The 18,476-nt window shown below is 52.6% G+C and overlaps 7 protein-coding genes across 7 annotated transcripts; 4 read left to right on the forward strand and 3 right to left on the reverse strand.

Annotated features, from left to right (window-relative positions):
• Positions 1-615: 615 nt before the first annotated feature.
• Positions 616-1,425, forward strand: A1O1_07988 (uncharacterized protein; the record flags this gene model as incomplete). Its single annotated transcript, XM_007728852.1, has 2 exons — positions 616-1,014; positions 1,084-1,425. 2 exons carry the CDS (start codon positions 616-618, stop codon positions 1,423-1,425), a joined length of 741 nt encoding a protein of 246 aa, XP_007727042.1.
• A 2,499-nt stretch (positions 1,426-3,924) lies between these two features.
• On the forward strand, positions 3,925-5,713 carry A1O1_07989 (uncharacterized protein; the record flags this gene model as incomplete). The annotated part of the gene is made up of 2 exons (XM_007728853.1): positions 3,925-5,444; positions 5,509-5,713. The coding sequence occupies 2 exons, from the start codon at positions 3,925-3,927 to the stop codon at positions 5,711-5,713; spliced, it is 1,725 nt and encodes a 574-aa protein (XP_007727043.1).
• A 1,633-nt stretch (positions 5,714-7,346) lies between these two features.
• Positions 7,347-8,211, reverse strand: A1O1_07990 (uncharacterized protein; the record flags this gene model as incomplete). The annotated part of the gene is made up of 2 exons (XM_007728854.1): positions 7,347-7,983; positions 8,045-8,211. The coding sequence occupies 2 exons, from the start codon at positions 8,209-8,211 to the stop codon at positions 7,347-7,349; spliced, it is 804 nt and encodes a 267-aa protein (XP_007727044.1).
• A 591-nt stretch (positions 8,212-8,802) lies between these two features.
• A1O1_07991 (uncharacterized protein) lies at positions 8,803-9,458 on the forward strand (the record flags this gene model as incomplete). Its single annotated transcript, XM_007728855.1, has 7 exons — positions 8,803-8,839; positions 8,893-8,972; positions 9,024-9,040; positions 9,094-9,105; positions 9,154-9,251; positions 9,307-9,323; positions 9,378-9,458. The coding sequence occupies 7 exons, from the start codon at positions 8,803-8,805 to the stop codon at positions 9,456-9,458; spliced, it is 342 nt and encodes a 113-aa protein (XP_007727045.1).
• Positions 9,459-10,202: 744 nt separating this feature from the next.
• Positions 10,203-10,805, forward strand: A1O1_07992 (uncharacterized protein; the record flags this gene model as incomplete). The annotated part of the gene is made up of 5 exons (XM_007728856.1): positions 10,203-10,245; positions 10,336-10,410; positions 10,463-10,555; positions 10,609-10,739; positions 10,791-10,805. 5 exons carry the CDS (start codon positions 10,203-10,205, stop codon positions 10,803-10,805), a joined length of 357 nt encoding a protein of 118 aa, XP_007727046.1.
• A 2,998-nt stretch (positions 10,806-13,803) lies between these two features.
• A1O1_07993 (uncharacterized protein) lies at positions 13,804-15,094 on the reverse strand (the record flags this gene model as incomplete). The annotated part of the gene is made up of 2 exons (XM_007728857.1): positions 13,804-14,239; positions 14,451-15,094. The coding sequence occupies 2 exons, from the start codon at positions 15,092-15,094 to the stop codon at positions 13,804-13,806; spliced, it is 1,080 nt and encodes a 359-aa protein (XP_007727047.1).
• Positions 15,095-15,862: 768 nt separating this feature from the next.
• On the reverse strand, positions 15,863-18,124 carry A1O1_07994 (uncharacterized protein; the record flags this gene model as incomplete). Its single annotated transcript, XM_007728858.1, has 3 exons — positions 15,863-16,827; positions 16,874-17,637; positions 17,769-18,124. 3 exons carry the CDS (start codon positions 18,122-18,124, stop codon positions 15,863-15,865), a joined length of 2,085 nt encoding a protein of 694 aa, XP_007727048.1.
• Positions 18,125-18,476: the final 352 nt, after the last annotated feature.

The raw sequence follows: 18,476 nt of genomic DNA on the forward strand, positions 1-18,476 counted from the left end.
GTCCATGAGGCAGACTTGATGCTCGATCAATGTCCGTGAAGTGTCAATGCTTTCGTTGCACGCAGTGAGTTCGATGTCACGATCCCGGCCAACTTGTTTGCAAGTCCCGGTGGATAGCCGCCAAGGTCTCGTTGTGAAGGGCGACAGGATACGGCGGATCACGGTAGCACTACGCACGACTAGTTGTGCTCCACAGTATCCAATGGGTATTCCTGCTGCCGACATCGCAGTGCGTGTGACGAAGTACATTTGTCTTCTCGGATCAAGTTACATACCGGGTTGCTGGCCCTGTTGAAAGATACCAGGTATATATTCTCTTGAAACAGATGCTACCGCCGTCCATCCTCGAACGTCATCGTTTCAAATGATGATTGACAACGAACAAACGGCGCGCCATCTCGAAACCCTTTCAAGGTACGACGCCATGCTTTCGCGAAGAGCAGCGTAAGCGCATCCATCACGATGAACTCACTAACGCTTCACGTGCTTTGTTAGGCTCCTGGGATGGATCTAGTACGTCTACGAGTGATGCCAGTTTGTGTTTGACCTTGTCGAAGGCTGATGGTTGTGCACAGCACGATATCCTGGAGTGCTTCGTTCTACCCACAACCCTGGATGAACTGGCGGCGTCGCTCGACTCTAGGCCTGGCCATCGATTTTCCCACACTGAATGTGCTAGGATTCGTCTGCTACACGATATCGACCTGCTGTTTCCTATGTTCACCGACCGTCCGGGCGCAATATGCCGCGAGGCATCCGGCCTCCCCAAAGCCCACTGTACAACTCAACGATTTGGCCTTCGGAGTGCATGCAGTCATCATGGTAATCTTGATCTATTCACAATTCTACCGGTGGCCTTGGTATTTTAAAGTGTCTTCCCATCAGCGCGCCAGCAGACCCGTGTTAGGAATTGTCTGGGGAAGCATTGTCGCCATTGCCGTTGTCGTTATGGTGGTGTTCTGTCGCTCAGGTTGGCAACAGCAAGACCCATTAGATTGGGCCTGGATTGATGTGGTAAGGGAAACGGAAATATACAGCATATACAGCCATAACTTGTCTCCGGCATTGCTAACAGAGTACCAGGTGTATACATTGGGCTATGTCAAGCTCATTTGCACCTTCGTCAAGTACATTCCACAGGCCTGGGTCAACTACAAGCGCAAATCGACTCAGGGATGGAGTATCATGCAGATCCTTTTCGATTTCACCGGTGGCGTTCTGTCACTATTGCAGCTGGTCATTGATGCCAGTCTGCAAGCTGACTGGAGTGGTATCACCGGAAACCCCCTTAAGCTGGGGCTGTCCAATATCAGCATCGCCTTTGACGTTATCTTTATCGTGCAGCATTACCTGCTTTATCGTGGCCAGAACGATGTTTCTATAGAGGTGGATGAAGACTCCCAGCGGCCGCTGCTCGCCCAATGACCGAGCTGATTGCAATGAAGCTAACTAGAATCACCTTATCTGTTCGAGGCCTGGTCTTTGCAGCATTTCAGCCATCTTACCGAAAATCTTTGCCGCTAATGGTCGTGGAGAATGAAGTTGACGGACCATGTTCCAGCACCACATCAGTACCCAGAATCAAACCAAGAGATGAGAAGACGGTACCGGTGTAGCGTGGGGTTGATAGAGGAAATGGTCCTTCTGGCAACGATGCTGGCTTAACCCGACCGATTTTCGCAAGTTTCAGGAGCCTATTCCACAAGCATACGTGTTTCAATCATGACTAGAATGGCTGCCTTATTGATAGAACCAGTCGTGTAGACCCGGGGATGCCATGATACAGGTTCTATTAGTTGTTGTTGCGACAGAGAATCCATTGCACCATAACGTCTGATTCGTCGACCCAAGAATGGTTGACGGGATTCGTCTTAATGCTCTTGCCCGTGGAGGCTCTTGTTAGCGGAGACTATGTCTATCAGACATTCTGCAGGGTTCAACGGGCGGTAGAAGCCCCGGTCGAGAGGATTGTTCCCCATCAAGAGAAGGAGGCAGGCTACAGATGCGAAGGTCTGCAGCTGGCCAACTTGCACGCGGGCAGGCAGGAATGCAGGAGGATGATTCGTAGCAGATGGCAGGTCATCAGGCAACATGCATCCGGTGGGATGCGGATTTGGTTCTCATTGCTCGTCATTAGGGAATTGAAGCCCAAAATTTGAAGCGCCGTTCGCAAAAGAGGGAATGAGGTTGGCACTGACATGAGGCCGTAGGCGGCTTTGAGGTTTGGGTAGGAATGATGGACGGGCGACTCGAGTCAGAAGCAGACTAGACACACTGGCGGTCGAGAACGGATATGCAGTGCTATTGTTGTCGTCGTTGTGGAAGCGACGATGGCAGGCAGCCGCTTGCCCCTCACCTCAGGCTTGGAGTGTCCTTCCTTCCACAGCACAGGTACGGATACTACTCCCTCCACCGCTCGCTCAGGACTACGAGACTTTCTCATCCATCCATGCCTCCCTGCTAAACAGTATTGGAACCTTGCTCCTTGTCACCGCACACCCCCTTCGACGGATCACGAATCATCTCTGATCTTATCGACACCTCAAGACCGCACCACAAGCAAAGTCTCGTCAGTCCATAAGCCGGTCTAAGAACACCAAGACCTCGACTCTCCCAGCCCCTCCCTAACATGCAGTGGTTCGCTGAACCTCGCTCCTGTTCTGATGGGACTTCGAGTTCCCCTCCGCCGTTTCCGCGCCCGGCAGCTTTTAGTTTCAAGTGGTCGGTGTCAGCCTCTTAGGAGTCCAAGTAGCCGCGCTAGTCAGCCTACCATCACCAGGGCCCGGGGAACCGCAGGGAGCCAAAACATATATTTGGATGCTTAGGCTCGTTTCTGGAAAGCATCAGTCTAGACCTAGACTTGTCACGATGAAAATAAATAGATTCCAGCCACTCGAATTGTTCGGATCCCGACCCAAATGCAAGGTGGATGGGCATATGATATCGGAGACGAGCAGTCCGAGTCCTCCGTCAAACGACCATCCTCTCAAAGATCCCTGCTCGTTGTCTTTCACACCAAGCAGGTACAAGTGCTGTATTCAACCGTCAACCTCTGACACCGCGCCCTGTGTGGCAGTGCTCAGCTCAGCCCCGGAACTTTTGTCTCATGCGCTCACCGCAACGCCCAGCACGCCGTCGGTAATGTGGCCTGGAGGGTCGTCCAGCACTCTGCAAATCCTCCGTTTTCATTTCAGCCTTGCAAGCTAACTATCAATCTTTATTACTGAGCACTACGAGCTTGAATCAACAGGCAAAACGATTTGATTTCGACGTGCGCTCTGCTGTGTGTTCTTTCCCCGGCCTCCGCTGCTGCCTGGCCTACTAGAGTTTAGGGTTCGGAGCCTCATCGCCAGTTCCAACCCCTCACCCTCCAGACACAACCTATAAGACACCCGGTATGCCCCAGCATTTCTTTGAATGTCCATCCAAGATCTCTCACCCCTGGCCGAGACTGGTGGCTTGATGCTGGCCGACTCGGTCTCGATCAGACTTTCGGGTCTCTGCACGTATCACGCGATACACGGCACGACGACCGTGGCTCACGAGGTCTGGACCAACACGGCCAGCCACTAGCACTGTCATCCCCGTTATGCTTCATTTCCAAAGTTCAGCCTCCATCCCTCGCATTGCATTGCATGTCTCGATGATGGTCTGTGCTCGTGTGACAATAGTTATGTCATGTGTGTTCCCACGGGCAAGGCCTAGGAGGACTCTCCTCCCCCGTTGCTTGTCGGAGGCTCTGCTACTTAGGCCAGGACACTGACATGGCCTTTCGACCAGATACACGATTGAACATACCATTCCCAAGCAGTCGAACTGGTTGCGGCTTCCCGATCAGCGGCTTCAAACAGGGTCGACGGCGTTGCCTGGCTGGAATCCCACTGCTCTGTCTATAATCCTATCATGTGAATTTTCAGGTCACTCATGTCCAACGATCAGTATTCGGACGAGTACTATAACCTAGAAAGGGATTTTCTCTTGCCTTCGAGGACACCCCCACTGGAAGAGAAACGTCCGAATCTGAGACCGGAGGAAAGTCCTCGACCGCTTGTCGCTTACTACCCATCGTCCGACACGTCTGAAGAGGAGTCTTCGAACTCGCAAAACGCTCAGTCTTCGAGGAGCAGGACACGTCGAAAGGGTCGAACTACCCCAATCCTGGGCGATGGTGTATTGATACGTTCTTTAGACCCTAACCAGGTCGACGTCGCGAACAATGCAGAGAGATATGCCTTGGCTTCCGCAAGCCAGTCAGAGACAGACGAGGAGGAGGCCAGGACTGTGGCGAGACAAGAAACCATAAGATCGGACAACACTATACGCCCGGCCTTACAAGATACAACCAACTCCGTTGTATCGAACAACATCCTTGTTACGGCGAAGGACGTCAGGCTTGATGATTATGACGACTTTCCTATGATCGATGGGTCGCCTGCGAGCTTGACGGACGAAAGACCAGTCTACTCGCCATGTGTTATACCTCAGCATCTGGCCGATGGCATCTCCTCTTCTTCGGGTCGCTACGTCGATCTCCCTCCACAACAAGAGATGTTGAAACAAGCATGGGATGTCCGGCCTCCTCCCAAGATTAGCCCGCGTCTGCAGCTGGTTCCCGAGGCTGCACGAGGAGACAGGGACTCGATCGTTACGTCGCCAACGTTGGGAAGATACACCATCTCACCTCAGGATGTCAATCCAGATGTGATACTCCCTGCGATGCAAAAGTCTCCATTGTTGTCGTCTCCTTCAGGGTCACCTCAACCGAAAATGACGCTACCGTCGATACGGACAACAATAGGTAATATCTCTGTATCCAGTCCCGTCGGGTTTGCGGGGCTGTCTCCCACCGGGCTCCAACCATCGCCTGGTCATCTACAGCAATATCGACCGTCATCATCGTTCCCGTCCCCCCAGTCTATTATGTCTCCACCTGGCCCTCCTACCCATTTCAGCTTTAGAACGGCAACTCGGGATAGCTCCAGCTCCGTAAACTCCGAAATGACATCGGCAACGACCATAACTGTTTCGACACCAGTCACAATAGATTCCAGGGAGTCCGCAGCTATCTCAAGCTTTCATACTGCAGGGAAAGTCCAAGAGCAAGGACAAGCAAAAGGAAGCTCAAGTGGAGATACAATTTTGGAGGCTGCACCTGGGACGAAAGAGGCAGAGCATTCAGGTCATGGACCCAAGACCCCTGACGCTGAGTATCGCCTCGATCTTGAGCCAACTTTGAACGACAACGCAGCACAATCGAGCCGTGTTTCAGTTGGTACATACAAATGCACGTTTCAAGGCTGCGTTGCTGCTCCATTCCAAACACATTATCTGCTCAACAGTCACATGAACGTTCATTCTGACACCAGGGCTCACTTCTGCCCAGTGAAGGGCTGTCGTCGTGGTCTTGGTGGACAAGGCTTTAAGAGAAAGAACGAAATGATCAGGTAAGCCTTACCACCATAATGTTCACAGGTTATGACTGAAGCTGACTATCTGTTACTTTACCAGGCACGGTTTGGTCCATACGTCGCCGGGTTACGGCTGCCCGTTCTGTCCTGACCAGCAGCACCGATACCCCCGGCCGGACAACCTGCAGCGGCATGTTCGAGTCCATCATAAGGATCGAAGCCCTAATGATCCTGAACTACGTGAAGTCCTCAACCAACGCCCTGAATCCAGGAACCAAGGCGGGAAGCGCCGAATGCGCTCTTGATGCTGAAAATATCAACGTTAGCTTAGCCATTGGAGCTAGAAAAAGCGGTGGATGACAGCGCTGTCTCCTGATCCAAAATCCTAGCGAAACTCCAGCAATTCGACAGCGATGCCTGCGCGTCAGAACATTCTAGGATTTCAGCTGTTTCAAAGGCACAGTCATCATAGCCAGACAACCACACGCCTTATCTTCTCCCATGCGTCAGCATGCGAAAATGTGAAAGGACATAACGACTATAATTTGGACGAGACCCTGGGTTTCGTGTAATCACACAAGCTGAACGAGGGATGGTGGAAGCAACATTTTTCGTCAGGACGTCACGGCCGAGGAGATCTGTTCTGAACTGACTTATTTCAAGGCCTTTATGATTTTACGAGTCACGAACCCAATATATGAACTGTAACGAGTTGAAGTTTGACGACTGTCTCCCGCCTTGCATTGCATGCAACATGGCAGCACATGGGAAGGGAGGATAAGGGGGTTTGTGGTCCGTTGGCGAATCTCATATGGACAGTGACGAAGAAACACGAAGGGGAATTAGCACAAGTTGGATGAGGGAACGAGGGTCAGATGTTGAGGGCAGCTGGCATGTTGTTTCGTTATCAGCGACCGAGAGCGATTGCCACATTCGCCGACAGAGCGAGATGGTAGACAATGCAGACACGGTAGAACTGCAGTGGTGCAACCGCCCCATTCACGGTTAAACAAGCATTGCTTTTACTTTGCCCTCCCACGAGAATATCTCACAGGCGGTGTGAAGTGATATACTCAGCGTTCGTTAGGAGCTTCTCTTCTTCGGCCATGCTACCTAGTACGTCGCGGTATGATATACAATGCTACAATGGGTTACAGGCTCTACTTCTCCACAACCCTGGCCCAAGACCCAAAGGTGATTAGAATATATAAGGTCGCAAGGACTGCTTGGAGGCGCCGTCGGTCATGGCGCTTGAACCCCTCTTCCTCCCGAACTGGCAAGGAGGCAGACGCAGACGCAGACGCTCACACGTGCTGCGATCATGTTCATCTCCAACAGCACCATGTCTCCAAGCCAGCTTGAACATCCGGCTGTGGGTCAGCTACACCGCGCTTGCACGTCTTAGAAGAAACGTCAGCATGAGCGAATATGGCCTCGTAGCCGCATCCAATGCTGGAACAGGATGATGTTGTCCTCGGCATGGGCATATGTTTCCGCTCGTCACGAGCTTTCCACGAAAGACCACCGCATGCATAGCGACAGGAGGCTTCATCGGAAGATTCGGTCCGTCTCCTCATATGCGTTGGCTGGATCGCAGAGGATATGGGCGACAAGGATAGTATTGGTTGTATGACCTCCATGCAAAATCCCGGGCTCAGTAGCGTCTGAGCCGTTGTTGACAATGGGGCGAGCCTCTCATGGAGCGACTGAGGCAGATTAGGTGGAAAAGGAGACCAGCAAGAGGCTTGGCTTTCGAGGAGCAGCACTGCAGGTAAACAGTGTCCAAAGAGCAGTTGGATTCGCTCTTATTGGCAGGAAAGAGCTGTTATGAAGCAGATAGGAGCGACATACACCTCTGGTACATACTTCCGACAAACCGGTCCATAAGTTTTAGGAGGCTTCCAAGCCAGAGCTGATTCTATGCGAACGGAGGTTCGCTTAGACATTCCCAGGAAGATTGCCTGACATTGCACTGGACAACCTCTCGGAAAAGCTGGATTGCATTTCCTGCCCGTCCAGCATGCCATTGATTTCTTCGATTGTGGAGGGTTCAACGGTGCCCCAAATGCGCCACGGTCCGTCTTCACCCTTGAAGGTGAGTTTCTGGATGACAACGTACTCGGTATGCTTGGCAAGCTTGAAGTCCTCGTTGGCGAGTTGGTAACTTTGGACGGAATTGATGCGCACAATGCATTGTCGGATGTACGAGTCCGGGAGAGGCAACGGAGCCAGCTTGTCTGAGACCACTCTGGTGCTCGCCCTAGGCAAGAAGACCGAGATGGGCCATTTCTCCAGCCATTTCGGGTAAGTAATGCCCGTATATTTCCTGATCTGCCAGGTCTCGCTCGGATAACCTCTCTTCTTTCGAAGTTCGATCCGCGTCTTCGCCTTGGATAATAATCCATCGCTGGTGATCTTCTCGAGTTCGTTGACATCTCCTCTGGCAAGGGCGCTGTTGAAGGCTTGGTGCAGTTGGCGAGCAATCTCGTGTCTCTCCGCCAGTTCCATAGGTTTTTTCATTTTCTTCCCGGTCGTTGGATCTCGCTTCGCGTCCCACCTTCGGAAGTAGAATATTCTGCACAGGACTCAGTCAGCGGACAATCCTTCACGTACTCTAGAAAGTTTGTCTCGCATACCCATACCAATCCGTCACTGACGTCTTCAGGCTGAACCAGTATAGCTTCGCCCATTTGCCGACCCGGCCACCAAACTCTTTCCTTAAGGTCTTCCTTGAGGGCATTACCAGCGAGTTCGGTAACCGGCCTAGGTCGTTCCCCATTTCCTGCTTGCCTGCATCTTTCATTCGGGTTCTCATTGAATGGGTCTTTGGTAATTGCGAGTCAAGGTTCCTGAGCTCCCCAAGGCCTCCGAGCCTAGCATTGTTGCGTCGAGACGTCGTGAATGAGCGAGTGGAAATGGAGGATAGCGGGAATGCGCATCGAGAACATATCCGAGTGTTCTGTCGGCCAGAAGCCAGGGAGATAGAGACCTCGACGGCCTTTTTTGAAAGTGTGAAGACTGGCCGCGACATATCGGTGTAGCCGTGGAGGCGTAGGGACTTTGAATAAGGCACAGGTCGGGGTACTGCTCTGCAAGCCAGAGAAGAGGTTTCGGTCTCAACCCGAGCTCCATCAGAAGAGCGAGGATTCCTGCCAAGGCGGTGTTGGTATCGAAGTCATTTTTGGTATAGAGGTCATGCTGCCCTACGCGCTCACCTCAGGCAGCGCCAAGCCCGGGGCGCTACCGCCGCCGGATCGTACTATGAACATCCACCCCAGATTCAGCTGAGGATGTGTCCGGTGTCTTCTATCAAACCAGTCTTTACTGACGTGCTGCGCATCACTCCTCGCAAGCAGACGACCCTGTAACTTGTGCATCATTCCTTTTCTAAAATATGTCCTCTAAGAAGGATATGCGGAGGCCTGATCTCGGTTTGTTCAAGAACACAATTTCCATGGGACACAAGCTCACAACGGTCTACCAGTCATACCTTATGTCGAGCCCAAGGAAGAGAAGCCTGCCGACTTCGGGTCGACACTGACTAGCACCATGCCCATGGCAGCTGTGAGTACAAAGTTCTTTCTTGGAATTGGCCGGGACTAACAACGATGACAGATGTTTACTCGAAACAGGTAAGAAGGCGTAAGGCTTTGTTGCGGAATGCAATGCTGACGAAAGCCATCAGAATGCTGGGCTGGTAAGGGATACGCCTCTTGATACCACTGTCAGTGATTGACAAATCCAGGTTGTCACTTTTGACCGCTCTCCTCAACTGGCTGGGTGAAAGTCCTTCACAACAACAGAGCAGCGGTACGCCAGGGTATTTGTCCTTTGGAATGGCACGTGAGTAGAGGATCTGCTCAGTATGTTTGTGGGACGAAGCTAATATTTACAACAGTTCTTGCCGTGGGTGTGGTATGTTAATGAGCAGCTGCTTGTTTTGAGGGCGAAACTGATGAGAGCATCCAGACATATATGCCACTGTTTCTACCACCACCACCGAATGCAGGCGGCGCCGCACCTGCAGTGCCACCTACTGGTTCGACTTAGATGTTACCCTGAAAAGTGTTGGTCATGTATGGTTTGGGGAGAAGCGCATGCGTTGTATGTCCGACTACCTAGGGTGCTGTTCGGGTGAGATGCGTCAAGCGAGAAACGTATTGTTTAGCGACCGCGGAGAGTTTCACAAAGGCCCAATATAATGTAGGCCTACCTGCCCCTTTAGCAGGGCAGAGAGATGAAGCCGGACGATAATATATACCTGGCCCTCACCGGTAGTATCATCGTTCACAAGGGATGCGTGCCTGACTTGCGGGTCAAGCTGCCCTCGGGGCTGGACCTGCCAGGTGACCAATGAATACGTGTCAACAGCAAGAGATGCTGCAACTGGCACTGCAGGGTTAATGGTGGCGGGGCTTGGCGCCTGCACCTGCCTGCGCCTGCGGACGCTGCAGAAACGAAGAGTTCTGTCGAGTTCTTCGTCACCTCTTCCCCCACCCACTTATCATCAGTCACTACTGCAGTCTCCTTACCCAAGATTCTTTCTTCCCTCCTTTCAAACAATCACCAACAACCGCTTTCACTCTCCACTCCACAACTCCGTGTTTTTCAAGTTCCACCGTCGCAGCTCATCCATCGACTTTCATACCTACTTCAATCAACCAGGTTCCCTGAACAGACGAGTTTATGTCAACTATCCAAAACCTCAAAACCTTTGGTAAGCCACCCCTCTTTCAGCCCGCGCTTTGCCACCTTGGCCTCAACAACAACAATGGCCCACCCGTTGTTCTCGCAATGGATACTCCCGGCAGTATCATCGAGAGCATTCGTGGACATGGTCAGAGAGAGCGATATTACTTAGAGCCTTCGATTCTAGGGTACTGCTTGGATGCGGCTGCGACACTTTGCTAATTTGGCGGATGAATAGACCCCTTCGCGGAGGCCGACGACGACACTGGGGAAGCGAAGCAATCCCAGAACTACATCCACATACGCATCCAACGTGAGTTACAGCACTTATCGACCCGGCGATTCTGGCTAACGCATTGACGCAGAGCGCAATGGTCGTAAGACTTTGACAACCGTCCAAGGCCTGCCCAAGAAGTTCGACCAAAAGAAGATCCTCAAGGTGATCAAGAAAAAATTCGGTACGTGTCAAAACATATCGGCGGATTGAAGGACACCTACTAAGACATGGTAGCTTGCAATGGCACAATCGTCACAGATAGCGAGATGGGGGAGGTGATTCAGCTTCAGGGTGATCAACGCAAAGATGTTCAGGAGTTCTTGACTGCAAAGGATGGCCTCGAGCTTGATGCAAAAACCATCAAGGTGAGTTATGTGCACAATTGCAATTCAAGGCCTGCGCTGACCCGATACCAGGTCCATGGCTTCTAAACGCCTACGCCGACGTCCTATGTTATCCTGCCTGGTCATCGAGGACAGTTAGGAAGCTGTCACTCGGCGACAACCTTTCTCCTTGATTGCTTTCATGGCCTTCAACTTCGGTGGCCGTTGCAGCGGCCAATCTACGATAGCATTGTTAGGATGGGACAAGGGGTGGTGTGTTTATGATACCCACGATAGAGATCTGCTTTGGGACCAAGGGACGGTCAGGGTATCGAAACAGCAACGAGGATTGCACGGATTCGACTTGACGGCTGGTATTCTTCGCCGCCGGTGGATAGCAGACGGGGCTGTTGTTGATTGTTCATGCCACCAGCTCAGCTTGATAGCTCCGTAACGAATACGTGGTTGGCGAAAGTGTCGAGATTCCAGAAGACCTCTAGCTTGCGTGTACCCGTAAGAAGTGATCTACTTCCTTTATTGTTCGCAGCTGCCTCCAGACCTTGTCCCACAGCATCGCAAACTTGAAGGGCCATTGTTCAATGCTTCGGCACTGTCAGACGCGCGCCTGCAGGGTGCCCGGGAGGTCCTGCCAAGATCCGGGGTAAAGCCTGTTTCAACTTCCCATAACACGCGTACAAAGTGGCAAGTCGTCTGAACTACATCCTACTGATGCTGGCCGAGTTACATTCCCGCTGGAAAGAATATCTCATGCTTGCAGTGATCTGACCTACAGGCCTAGAGTCGATCATATCAGTGCCTACAAAGAAGGCGGTGCAGCCGCTTCAGCTGCAGCCAACTTCCCACTGGCGGCCAACGGCGACCCAGCTCCATCTTATAGCTCCGTGCCGAACAGTCCAGCCCCATTGCCTGCGACACAAGCGCAACAAGTCTTCGAGAATGCTGCGAAGGGAGGTGTCGCACGCAGTGCGCGATATCCCCGAGTAGCTGTTGTGCTTGGAGTGGGGCCTCGGTGGCATTTGCCCTTACTTCTTTGTCGTGCACTATCTCTGGTGTCGGCGATATGGTGGGCTTGCCGGGCTTGTTTCAGCATCTATCAGCTTGTATACAGCAATGGGAATGCTTCCGGCCAGCGAAATGCACCCCTTGTCAACCATGAGCTGGTTGACAATCAGACGTTCAAACGCCTAGCCATCGCGCAGGTCGGCTTGAGCTTCTTGTGGGTATGGCCTCCCTCCTGCTCGTCTTTTCTAGATTCGCCCTCCCCATACCACATATGTACCAACACGGAGCTGATCAACTCTTAAGGCCGGTGCCGCTGCATACCTTGCACACATGTTCGCGTCTTCCTTGATGTCCCGTTGGCTTCTACATTATTCACCGTTCGCGGTCTTGGTCCGTCTCTGCAGTCTCTCAATCCTGCTGTCGTTCGGCTGCACGCAAGTGTTTCGCCTCTTGGCTGCCACTGAGCCAGACCTCTTCAAACTCAGCCGAAGTCTATTGGCCTGGATCACTATCTCGATTGCTCTGATGCTTGCCTACTTTTGCAGTCAGCAGGACATCTCTTTGGGAACGGACCGGGATGACCGTCGGCGGAGGCAGATATTGCGGCTTAAGTGCCTGTATGTCATCTCGGCCTGCAGTCTCTTCAGCTTGACGGTCGTTGTTTGTCTATTACATGTCGACACAGTGGTCTGGGACCGGGCCGACATGGAGATACTCATCTACCCCATCGTCGCCCGCTGGCGGCAAATGTCTGGGACTATGAAGTCTGAATTATAATGCAATGCCGTTCCAGCCCATGTCGATGGTTTTATAGCAATCAGAAGCATGAACAGCCAACCGAGGTGTCCAAGCCCTGCACCAATCTGCGGTTGGAGAAAGGTTCAAGTCGAAATGCAGATATCATTGCCCCGTGTCTGATTTGCTTCCTTTCCACTCGAACAGTTGAAGAAGACTCCAGTTTCAGTGCAGCCTTCCCTAGTCACATAATACTGATCAACGCTGCAGACCATCGAAACCGCAGATGGCCGCTGGAGCCGCTGGGTGAAGTTCGACTATTGAAACAAACCGATCTCGATTCCACCGCTCGCCTTCATAGTACGATGCCACCAACCTGGTCGCAACATGAGGAGCACTGGCTCCACCGGCAGTGTACAAAGAAGGGATTGGTGCGCTGGCAGCGCGCTGAAACCCCAAAAAACATACCGCATACAAATTGTTCGGCAGGAAGGCAAAGACCTCAAAAGTCTTTCGATCTATCTATCTTGTCCAACACTTTCGCACCCGGGCAAGGAACGTGGGATACAGCTGCCCGACGATTTTGAACCCATTGGTCCCAATGGTACACTTCTCTGCCTCGTGCTGCCGGTCATGCACCCTGATAGCTTCGGGATGACTTTCGAGGACAAACCGTGCCACGCTGGCTGCATAAAGAGTCTGTCTATCCATAGATTTAAGCCTTGATTTGGATTTTCTCCACGATCGCGGTTTGATCCATGGTGGTGAGGCCAGATCTCCCCTGCGGAAATCCCACCTCTACACAAGTACTGCTCGGATCAAATGCCGAGTTTGAGTGCCTCCGAGGTATTAGTCTGATCCGCCTGACGACTTACACGATATATGTTGATTTACAACGGTTGACCCTTTTAAACAAAGGTTCAGGAGTGCCTGCCACCTCTGCTCCGGGATGGTCTACAATCTAGCGCCTGTCCAGATGATGAGGATGCCCAGCTCTGGTAGAACAGCAATGATATGGCAGTCAAACATGTTGGGACCCGGCCGTCTCCAGTCTTGACTCGTGAAGATCTCAGCCATGTAACATCCTCTGGGGGAAATCTGGTACTGTGGACATGATCGGTCTCTTTCTCTGTGCATGTAAGTTGGCCGGGAATCGTGCAAAGTGATAATATACTTGACAAGGAGAAAGGGCCTACTCAAACGAACTCCCATACGCCACGCAACTCTAGCTAGCAGACAGCAATTCTGAAGTATAGGAAGGAGGCCGGCTCACGATCTTTGAGACAACCCACCTCTATAGACCCGAAACCAAAGATCAGCCACTCAATAAAGCAGACAAACAGTCAAATCAAAGGCCAATCTCCTTGGCCAGTCCAGGCTTTCTCGCCTCCAACACCTTCAGAGTCTGCTCAAATACCTTCTTCTGTACTTCCCGGCCCAAATCCGAGTAGATCCACTTCTCGACTTCCTGGTTCTGCCCGTCAGACATGAACTCGCCGTGGCTCTCGGGGCCGGCACACGCGCCGTAAACGAGTGTCCGGGCGCCGACTTCGGTGGACCGGCCGACGATATGGCGCATGACACCTGCGACGATTTGCATGACGTAACTCATGCCGCGGTCGAGCTGGGAGACGCAGAGGCCTGGATTGACCATGGTGATGATGACACCAGAATACGTCGAGCCTTGGGCTGGCTTTGAATCTGGACCTGATGCGGCGGCGCCGTTGAGGCGGGCAACGAGTTCGCGGACGAAGAGGACTTCGAGGAGTTTGCTGATGTTATATCTATAATCAAGGATAAGAAGAGATGAAAGGTCAGTCTCGTGGCCTGTCCGCATGGCATCAGGAACTTGGGTACAGGGGGACTGCGGATTCAAGATGGCATTCAGGCACGGTATTGATAGATTGACACTGCATCCGGAGCATTTATAGCGCAGACATCTTGCCGTAAGGTGACATCAGGAAGCAAACAGTGTCGAAACAGTGCACGACTCACCTATCACTTGAGACGAAAGCTTTCTCGTCGTTCAACCGGGCATAGATATCCGGGGCATTGACTTCCTTGAACTGGGTGAACCGATGGACTTCGGAAGACACAATTTCCAAATGGGGACTGGAGTCAGGATATCGGGCCTTGGACTGAGCCAGCTTCGGCAGGAGGGCCAGTCCCAGCAGAAGCGTGTTGATGACGTTGACCTGGATTGTTTGTTCCCAGCCGTCTTCGACGACAGACCACGAGAAGTTATTGATACCGGCGTTCTCAACCACGACGTCGAGACGGGGCAGGTCGGCTTTGACGCGCTCTGCAAAGTCCAAGGTCGACTGCGTGCTGGACAGATCCAATGGCCAGACTTCGATCGCGTCCGCCCCGTCGGTACGGTGCTTCACGCTACGGACGATATCCTCTTTCGCGGCCTCGCCTTTGGACACGGAGCGCACAGCCAGGATCAGTTTGGCGCAGTCGAGCCGGTAGAAATGCCGGGCGGCTTCAAAGCCCAGGCCGACGTTCGACCCGGTCACGATGATGGTCTGGTTGGCGAACGAGTGGGTGGGATGCGCCGGAGTGCCGAAGAATTGCGAATATAGGAACCTGCGTAGCGCGGCGCCGAACTCGGGTTGGATCTGATATTCTTGAGACATGGTTTCAACAATTCGGTTGGAGACGGGGCTGGTTGTGGTCACAAGCAAGCCTCGACAGTTGAGTTTGGATTGTAACTGGGCAAAGGAGTCCCCAATCCGTTGTAGTTCTCGTGAACTAGACACTCGGGTATCCCAATCCGAGTACTGTGGTCGTCCTTGACTTCGTTCTTCAGGAACAGGTGCGGACTTTTCAAAGGTGGGGGTTACTTTTATCAAGCCTGTCGAGAGGGGTAGAAGGAGAAGCAGATCACTTTATCGTCAAGAGCGGAAGCACTGCACGCGATGATCTCAAGACTGCCAATGCTGTTAGACTGGTTCGGCAACAAGAATCGTCCGAAAGAGTCCTTAAGTCCGAATTCATCGGCACACAATATACCTGTACCTATGTTTCTAATGTGGATTAAACGTGGTACGTACTTGTTGATTCGAGGTTGGCAACTGACTTGGCGACAGATCGAGCAATATGCTATCTCCGGTTTCTGCTGTTCAGGCCGCTTGTTTCCGTGAGCATGTCTTTGCATGTTCCCCTCGTCGGTGAGCATGATCGATTGACGTTCCCGGCTTGGTGATCACAGCCGATGAGGTGGATACTCCGCCTCCTTCCCTGGTCCACACTCACCGCATCTTGCATCTGGAGAATCGTTTGGGGAGGTTGAAGCCAATCATTGTTCTTTGTCTGTATTTACAGAATTCCAAGAAGAACATGTGCAGGAGATCAAGAGATCCCCATCTTGATATATATCGTATGCCTCCAGCCTTCGTGCGGTCTCAAGCGTTTCGGTGAATTGATCCGCGACTCCGTCTTCTCATTCCAACGTCTGGTCTCTGCACCTCACCGTGGCTCAGCCTTCTCGCATCCGGAGAATGGCTTGCGCCCTGATCATTGCCGCTAGCAGGCGCGGCGTGGCCATCGTTGTCGTACTTCCTTTTGCCCAACGTAGAGCTGCGCAATTCATAGCTCTCTCCTCTTTCAAGGGTATCATCCACGACAGCGGTCTCGTCATTCTCGTCTGGTGGACTAGAGTTGGGCGTTGAAGATTCACTGCTGCCGTAATAAGCACCGCCGACGCTTTCCATGACGAATGCGCCCGCAGTGGGAGCATCAAGGATCCTCAGCTCCTCGTCCCGAAACCATTTCGGCATCAGCCACGTCCGCAGTGGAATCAAAAGGAGAACGATGACCGGGAATCCAATGGCCGCAATTGTCTGGGAAATGGCAAAGGTGGCACCGAAGCCGACGAGCTCGAGTGAGACGAACACCCAAATGGCCAGCCGACGATCGATCCGGGCCAACGGATCACTGGCGTCCGTGAGCTCCTTATCACGCGCCAGAAAGAGCATTTTCTGTGTGATGCCATTGCCCATGAGCGCTTGAACGCCCATGACGAAGAAAAGTCCGGCCAGCACCCCTTGCGGGATCAGGTGCAAGACAATGAGAAGAGGGCCGGTCATGGTGACAACGAACAGTAAGCCCTGCGCGAGGTTGCTGACACGCTGCTCGACCACATGATCCGTCACTCGAACGATGTGTCCTCGCGCTTTCTCATCCACGACTTGCCTAGTCACGCAGAGAGAGTTTGTGTGGAATGGAGCTTGTGGAATCAGCCCATTGGGAAATGGAATGCCCAGCAGCCCCGCAACACCGGTGGTCAGTCCGAGTAAAAAGATATCCCAGTGGAAGCCCGGCGGTTTGCGAAGGGGAAACTCCGTTCCTTGAGCAATGAGGGAGGAAACTGTTTGGTCGCGGCAAGATGTTAGTAAGAAACATCCACACTGCACCTTTGCAGGCCGTGGGGGAGAGTAACTTGCCGTTATGATCGAACCAGAACAAAATGGTCAGGAGAACGGCAAATGGAATGGCGAGGAAGACATCGCCCACACTGATATGCCAGAAATGAACAAACCAGCCACGGTCGGCCGTGGGGAAGAAGGCCTTACTGGTAGGCAGTGTTTCCACGTGCACATCCTTCATGTGTCCGATATGGACGAAGCCGGTGAAAAAGACTATCGTCAATGGGGTGCCGTAGTCCTCAATGAACTTTCGCACGTGCCGCTGAAGCAGATTGCTATTCCCTAAGACGCCACAGCCGTAGGCGAATCCCAACACTAACAAACTGACCATGATAGAGAGGTAAGCACTCTCGGCACCGGCCATTCCCCATTGTCTCGTGAGGACCTGGATGCCCTTTTGTAGATAGATGAAGGCCACGTAGAAGCCGAACGTATCACAGCTGAATCGCGTGACATAGGTCAAGGCGTTGCAACTGTTAGTGATGGCTAGTATCCAATGCATGATGAGTGACCAGATGCCGATCCAGGCCATGAAAGAGAAAAAGTTGGTGCCCCGCGGAACCACAATGTCGTAGACAGTGTAGGAGAAGACGGTGATGGGACCAGTGACGCCCACGATGACTAAAGGTTGGGCGGCAAAGATCGAGAATACCACACATCCCAAGATCGAGGCTAGTAACACTTCATTGACGCCGTACGAGTTGTGTGTCTTCGTGAACATGTCGAGGGAAAAGGCGAGCGCTGGTAAGATGCTGGAGAGATGGTTAGTTGCAAGTCATATCTAGAACGATTGTCCTGTCGGGGCGGGATGTCGAAGGGGAGCATAACATGTAGGAAGGGTCTCAATGTGCGTGATGAATCGTATTGGCTGGGTATATCATACTTTGCGAAGTACATGTACACCGTGGCTGGGACCACTCTATAGTCCCATGCATCTGTCCAGTCACTCCAGTAGTACGGCGCCCGCCTTTTCACGTCGTCAATCATTCCTCTGAACCATCGAATCTTGTACCATCTCGGTTGCTGCCGATGTGAGGTCCGCGTTGCCTGACGTATGATATGTTGTGACAGACGCTGTCCCTCTTCAGAGTCGGGTCGGGAGTGACTCGAGTGGAGAGACGGTCGGCCTGGGTGTTGCCATGGTTTCCTTTGAGTGGAATGCGACGAAGAGAGGCGGCGTACGGCGGTAGGCGCGGACCGGGAAGAGGAAGGGGTCATGAGTTCGGTCTGGGTAGCCATAACGAAGTCGCTGCCCGTTATGGACAGCAAGCCTATTTCAGTCACAAGCTGGGTAGTAGACGAGGTCAGGAGTCAGTGCCCGAGAGGAGATGCGCAGGGCGGCTAAGAGCAAAGGCTGCGAGCCTGGCCATTCCGATCGCATGGGCCGAGAATGCCCTGCAGCGGGTTCAGTCCCAAGGTTCAAGTTTGGGAACTGCCACAGATGAAGTCGCACTGGCAATAGATTGCGATTTAGATGCGGCAACTGCGGCGGACACTTGAAGGCGCGGAGGAAGACGCCAGTCGAAATGACAGATGTATGACAGCAGAATAGGTCTCAAATAGCTGCTGATTTCAAGGAATAGCTTTTGTC

This window comes from Capronia coronata (assembly GCF_000585585.1).
Source record: "Capronia coronata CBS 617.96 chromosome Unknown acBCG-supercont1.7, whole genome shotgun sequence".
NCBI lineage: Eukaryota > Fungi > Ascomycota > Eurotiomycetes > Chaetothyriales > Herpotrichiellaceae > Capronia > Capronia coronata.